The sequence below is a fragment of the Tupaia chinensis genome, unplaced genomic scaffold, assembly GCF_000334495.1.
Source record: "Tupaia chinensis unplaced genomic scaffold, TupChi_1.0 Scaffold000146_1, whole genome shotgun sequence".
In the NCBI taxonomy this organism is placed as follows: Eukaryota; Metazoa; Chordata; class Mammalia; order Scandentia; family Tupaiidae; genus Tupaia; species Tupaia belangeri.
This window is the reverse complement of record NW_006159616.1, coordinates 14790963-14798073: the sequence shown is the minus strand read 5'-3', so window position 1 is coordinate 14798073 and position 7111 is coordinate 14790963. Positions and strand designations below refer to the sequence as shown.

The 7111-nt window shown below is 48.8% G+C and overlaps 1 protein-coding gene across 1 annotated transcript in view; it reads right to left on the bottom strand.

Annotated features, from left to right (window-relative positions):
* The window catches only part of SLC2A7 (solute carrier family 2 member 7), a 24891-nt gene that overhangs the window by 7736 nt on the left and 10044 nt on the right, over positions 1-7111 (bottom strand). The window contains exons 6-8 of the mRNA XM_006145375.1: positions 5246-5371; positions 4777-4967; positions 2700-2810 (exon numbers count right to left, since the gene is read on the bottom strand). Coding sequence (XP_006145437.1) covers positions 2700-2810; positions 4777-4967; positions 5246-5371 — 428 coding nt within the window. The remainder of the gene's footprint in view (positions 1-2699; positions 2811-4776; positions 4968-5245; positions 5372-7111) is intronic.

The window sequence follows — 7111 nt, the reverse complement described above, 5'->3', positions numbered from 1 at the left end:
GTCTTGATCATGAAGGGATGTTGTATCTTATCAAATGCTTTTTCTGCATCAATTGATATGATCATATGGTTTTTATCTTTTTTCCTGTTAATATGGTGTATTACATTTTTGGTTTTGCATATGTTGAACCAACCTTGCATTCCTGGAATAAAGCCTATGTGACCGTGATGTATAATCTTTTTTATAAGTTGTTGGATATGATTTGCTAGTATCTGGTTGAGAACCTTTGTGTCTATATTCATCAGAGATATTGGTCTGTAGTTTTCCTTCCTTATCCTGTCCTTATCTGTTTTAAGGATAAGGGTGATGGAGGCATCATAGAATGATTTAGGGAGAGATTCAGCCTTTTGGACCTTTAGAAATAACTTCAGCAGAATGGGGATTAACTTTTTTTAATTTAAATTTATTTATTTACATTCATTCACTGTGCATCATTACAGCATACAAAATGAGATTTTCCATCCAGAATACACTGTATATTGGCTCAATCAAGCACATCAACATACGTGTTATCATCAACTAATAATTTTCCATTTCTTGTTTCCTGTATATTTTGCTTTTTTCCCACTCCTGATTCCCTATCTCTCACCCTCTGCCATCTCCCACTCTCCTCCCACACTCTCTGGTATCTATGGTTGCTTTCTATGCCTCCCCCCACACACACATTTTACTGATTCACTAAAGATCTTAATTAATCTAAATATTTTGATTAGCAAGAACAGCTGATATGTACATATCCATGAACACAAGTCTGACTTTAGGCATAAACCTCAGTGAGTAGAATGAACATACTATAAAGTAGCACCTAGCTGGGGCTATATAGCTTACTGCAGTCATCAAATAGGTATTTTAATGCATTTTCTTAATTTCAAGGAAAACCCTTTTAGGTTCTTCTTTTTCTGAAACTTTTTAAAACTTAGTTAATTTACATTCATTCCCTAAGCATCTTCACAGCATACAAAATGTGATTTCCCCAGAATATACTGCATAGTGGCTTAATCATGCATGTTATCATCAAAAATTTTCCAATTCTAGTTTCATATATATATATATAATTTTTTACCCCTATTTCTGACCCTCGGCCCTTTCCCACCCTCCTCCCACACTATCTCTGGTGTCTACAGTTGTTTTCCATTCCTTCCCCCACGTTTTATTGATCACACAATTTCTTATATAATCTAACGAGCTTTTCAGTGGCAATGGCCTCCTGATTGCTTTTTCACTACATCTGAACAATAATACAACCTACATTTAAAAATAACCCCTTCCTAGTCCATGGTGCTCCAAGTGACATGGAGGCCATCTGAAACCGCACTCATGTCAAGAGCATCCCACGTACTGCCCCGCCCCAACCCCTGTCCTATTCCTGCTCAGCCAGCTCTTCTGGAATAGCCCAAGCATGGGCTTTGCTCTTTCCAGCCACCATTCCTTCCTTCTCCATCTTTTCTTTCTTTCTCTTTCTCTCTCTCTCTCTTTCTTTCTTTCTTTCTCTCTTCTAAATTTGCAAGAAGGTGCATGCATTTGCTGGAGAGGGAGAGAGAGTGAGCGGGGAATGGTCACTAACTATCACTTCTCTTCCATTTCTCCCTCTTTTTGGAAGTTTGGTCATGCACGGACATATGCCCAGCATGTTTCTCAAGCTTCTGGGTCTGGGACTTGAACGATGCAGCTGGCCATTTGGGATCCAGCTGCCTTAAGTACAATTCCATGGCCCAGTCTCCTTGTCTACTTCTAATGCCATGTCCACTTCAACTCCACCCGTCTTGGCCAGTTCAGCTCTAGGCCCTGCACCCTCACTTGACTCAGGTTATTTTCAGTCCTCCCAACTACCCTACTCGGTTATCGCTGCCATTTGGGCCAGGATGGCAGTAAGAGCCAGACAGGTGCAAAACAGAAATTCTAGTATGATACCAAAAAACTCAGAGAGAAAAGGTCAGCCTCTGGGCCAACCAGTGATATGTTGGTTAGGGTGACTGGATCCCACATGGCTGACTGTGTGGTTTGAGTCCCAGACCTGGCAACTTGAAAAACATGCTGGGTGTGTGTACAGGCATGCCCAAAATCTAGAGAGGAGAATGGAGGAGAAGGGATTATGGTGTGACCATTCCACCAGTGCGGGGATTTCTCACTTTCCTTCTTTCTCCCTCTCTCTCTGCTGAGCATACATGCCCTACAACAAATTAAAAAAAGAAAAAGTCAACTTCATCTTCCAGACACTGCTTCTCCAAAGAAGGAGCCTGTATTTTTTTTTTTTTTTTACTATAGGGTGCATGTGCTTTCCAGAAAGACAGAGAGAGACGGAGAGACAGAAAGTAAGAAATCACCCCCCCACCCCCAGGAGGGTAGATGGCTACGCTGCAATCCCTTCTCCTCCATTCTCCTCTTAGGATCTTGGGTATGTACACACACACGCCCTGCATGAGTTTAAGCCACCGTGTCCGGGACTTGAACTGTGGTTGATTACATGGGAGCCCAGCCACATAGCCATTATGCCAACTGCTTGTCCCAGATTTGAAGGTATTTTGAGTAGCCTGGTCAAGGTTGCACAGGTAGTAAGTATGTGCACATCCAAAAGTTTATCCCTCAAGTGACCCCAGACCAGGGCCACTAGCACTTGGGTGACTCCACGGGGCTCTTGTTTGCCTAGGGGCACCTGCCAGAGTTTACTCCAGTAGGGAGTATATGTCCCAGTCTCTTACCGAGATGACGGTCATCACTATATTGACCACGCCAGCACCCACTGTCACATACTGTGACTGGGTGGCCTCTACCCCAGCAGATGCGTAGATGGTGTCTGCGTAGTAGTTGATCTGGAACAAAAACACAGGACTGTGAGAAGAAGCCCAGAGACCCAAGCCACTAGCTTAACTGCCTTGATAAGCAACAGTCCTGAAAGTCTGGGTGGGGACCCCTGGACAGAAAGGATACAGCAGGTGGTGGGAAAAAAGCTGTGACCTGAAGGCAGGAGACCTAGGATGGAGCCCAGCTCTGCTCTAAAACCCAGGGCCATGGTGCTTCTCTTCTTCAAGCCTCGGTTTCTGCCTCAGGTCATCTATAAAATGGGAGCTGGGCCCAGTGGTGGTAGCACAGTTAGTAGGGCACTGCTGAGTGATCCTGGAGCCATGCAGGAGGCTCAGGCTTAGATCCTGGGTGGACCTGAACACAACAGTCACGCCCATGATCCTGGTCAGCTGGGGGGAGGACTGTGACATGGTGAGACTCTGTAGGGGGTGCTACCCTCTCAAAATAAATACATCAACTTAAAAGAAATGGGAGCTGGGCTTCATGACCTCTTACAGCCTTCTCCCTCTGTGGATTTGTTATTCTATGAGCTCGGGCCCTATAGGATGATTTCTCACCTCTAACTTTGGCCAAGATGGCCCCAAGTTGGCCTGTCTTCTGGCACAGGGATATTGGCACAAACAGCGCTTCTGAAAGCCACGTGTGGTTTTCCCTGTTCAGTAGACCCACCTGGGCTGTTTACCTCCCACTCTAAGACCACTGGTTAACTAAATCTCCATGAATTTTTTTTTTTAAGTTTCTTTTTTTCATTAGCAAGAGAGAGAGAGACAGAGAGACTGCGCTCCCCAAATTGCCTTGATGGTAAGATCCACTAGCGGCCTCTGCCAGCCCCAGATCGTGGGCATGCACACACCTGGAGTACTCAGAGAAGTCTTTGGAGATGAACCCGGAACCTTCCCCTGTGGGTCAGCCTCACGGAACGTTGTTTCACAGTCACCACCGTCAGCGCCACCACTCCCTCCATGAACCCTTGAAGACCCAAAGCCACTTCTTCCTGACATTGCCCTTGAGCATCAAGTGTTTATCCACCCAACTTCTGATGTTTCTGAAAGCTATCGCTTTTCCTGACCTCTGTCTTTCCCTCTATCCCATCCATAGATATAACAAAAGAACCATGCTCACAGGAAGTGATGCCATGTCACGCCGAGGGAGTCCCGGGTAGGCCCCTGACCCAGGCCAGACCAACCAATTGCCCTCCTCTGGAACCTGGACCTGGCACCTGGAGGTCCCTGGCTCAGATCAGTCTGGCTGTCCTCTTGTACCAAGGGCAGGGTACTGGTGGCAGGACACAGTTTCTCTTGGAGAAACAGAACAAAAATGTTCTGTAGCAGGAGCAAAGAGAGCAGGGAGGCAGAGCTGGGAGAGAGGGTACTTCTTAGGCTTCCTCCTGACTTTCTGTGCCTGCTTCTGGGCTGTTCCTGGGGTCCTGCTGCATCGCTGGCCTTCCACTGGTGGAGCCATCTGTTTCTGTAAGTTAAGTCCGGTTTTGTTTAAGCTCTTTCCGGTGGTGTCTTGCTCCTTGCTAACGCAACACTCCAGGAATAAAGCGTGACTGGTTGGCAAGAACCTGACTTGCCTCTCCAGCTTTTGGCTCTCGTTCCTCCTGAATGGCGAATGCAGAACGGAGCTTGCATGTGGAGACAGCACAAAGGCTGCTTACTATTCCTGAGAGTTCAGTGAACGTTTGGTGAGTTTGGTTAAATCAACACAGCCTTGAGGGTCCAGGGAGCGGTGCAGTGCTAATGCAACTGGGCCCATTGGGGAAAGGTCCTAGGGACGTTTCCTGGGACCTCCCTGAACAGTCCAGGAGCGAGCACAGGCTGGTACCTGTCTGAGACAGGGTGAACCCTTGAGCAAAGGCAGTTGGGAATGCCTCTCTCTCTCTCTCCCTCTTTTTTGGAAGAAATAACAAAATAAAAACCTTTTCTAGAAAAGGCCCATGAGGCCCTCTTTGCCACCCACATCGGGCCATACCGCGTTGATACCGGAGAGCTGCTGGCCGGCCATGAGCACGACGATGGAGATGAGCTGCCAGCGCAGGGCCCGGAAGGTGAGGAGGTTGAGCACTGACAGGCGGCCCTCGGCCTGCTCGGCCTGGCCCTCCACCCGCATGTCCTCCAGCTCTGCCTCCACGTCCCAGGCATGGCCTCGAAGCCTCCTCAGAGCTGCAGGAACAGAGTGGCCTGTCTCACTGCAGGCAGCTCCCCACACTCACCCACTCTGGCCTCAGGCTCACTGTCCCCCTCACTGGACCCCATCCAGGTCCCCCGTGCTGTGGCTGTGTCCCCAGTTGCCACCCACCACCTCACTCTCAACCCTGACCCACCACGGTTCTGACCTCAAATCAGTCAAGCCCCACACCTGAACTGCCGGCTGGACCCCCAAATGGGGAGGTGAGGAGCACAGGGGGACAGACCCTGGTGGAGCAGTCTGGTCTCAGTACCTTGCCGGGCTGTCACTTCATCTCCTTTCTGAATCAGAGTGTAGCGGGGGCTCTCAGGGAAGAAAGGCAAGGACAGGAGCTGAAGCAGCGCAGGGACCCCTGTGAGTGCCAAGAGCACAGGCCAACCTGGAAGAAGCCAATACCAAGAACTTAGACGGGACTGGCGGGGGTGGCTGGAGGTCTAGGCACCTCCCACTGGCTTTCCACCTTCCAGACTCTCTTCTCTTAGGTCACTTGCCATGGTGTCCCGGCCCTTGGTGAGAACCAAGGATTTTGGGGACCTAGTTCTTTCCAAGATGTGGCTGTCCAAGACCCACCCACAAAGGGGCTCCACATTAAAAATGGAGAAAATAATTACAATTGAAAAACGTATGTGCCACGAGTTCATTTTGCAGGATGAGCATTAGTTTTCTCAGGAATAGGATACAATTTAAATGCCTGAGCTCTAGAGAAAATGAAACTACATCTCGTTCCTAATTTTATGGTTGGAAAGGGCATAATTTTTACCTTATTAGAGGCTGGGGTTGGGGAGGGGCATGGACGCAGTGCTGCACCTGTGTGAGTTCCTTCCAGAAGGTTCCAGTTAGGAGGCCTTAGGTAGATTCAACTGAGAGAACACAGTCTGACCGCCCACTCACTCCAGCTACGATGTTGGATTGGCCAAGCTATTCAACCTCTCTGAGCCTCTGTTTTCTTATTGGTAAAATAGAGATGACAATAATAATATTTAAAAAAGGAGTGGTAGGAGCGAAGGAGCGAGTGAAGGGGTGAGCACCCGGGAAGCCTCACTTGGAGTCTTCCTCACAGTGGTAGCAGCTGGGCTTCCATTCAGACCCTCTTTGGGCGATTCTTCTCTGATTGGAAGGCCTAACACTCTCTACACTAGGGCCTTTGGGGGAGTCATGATCATTAACACTCTCTCACAAAGCAACCAGCTACTGGGTTCTGTCTCAAGGTATGATGGGAGATACAAAGACATGGATCAACCCATTAAGGAATGAGTGTGGAATTTGGGTCTTTTGAATATTTATTTTTAAGACACCCCACTGCTCCCAGGGCCTTTAATGCTTGCCTGCTGCCCACCTGACTTAGGGCTGAGTCACACTTTCCATTTTCCTTTCTCCTAAGCCACCATGGCCCCCTGCACGTCTCTCTCAGGCAATGACCTTGCTCCTATCTCACCGAGAAAATAGAAGCCACCAGAAGGAAACGTCTGCAGGGGTGAACCCCCTCACAGAATGTAACCGCAACTGTGTACCTGCTCACCACGCTGCTGGGTCCTTCCTGTGGCAGCCCGATATGCTGGTGAGCATATCAGAAGGAAAAAAACCTCTTCTGCCACCCTACACCCCTTTCCAGCTGTCCCCCAACTTCTCTCTTCCTCTCTATAGAGAAATTCCTAGGAGTTGTCTTCACTGCGGTCTCCGAGTCCCCTCCTCCCATCCCAAGCACAAACTTCCTGTTGCTCATCAAAACCGCCTTTGTCAAGATCATCCGTGCCCACCAGGCTGCTGATGGGGTTGAGGATGAAGAATCCCCAAAGTGGGACCAGCAGTTAGCGTAATGGCTATGTCGCTGGACTCCCATGTAGTTGACCGCAGTTCATGTCCCAGACCCGGCGGCTTAAAACTCATGCCAGGCGCGTGTGCGTGCGTGCCCAAGATCCAGAGAGGAGAACAGAGGAGAAGGGATTGCGGCATGGCCATCCCCCCTGGGGGGGGTGATTTCTCGCTTTCTATCTCTCTGTCTCTCTCTGTCTGGCAAGCGCACGCGCCCTATAGCAAAAACCTCTCCAAAAAAAAGAAAAAAAAAGAATCCCCAAAGTGCCAGATCAGTGTGTGGGTGATTCCACACCAGACTCACCTG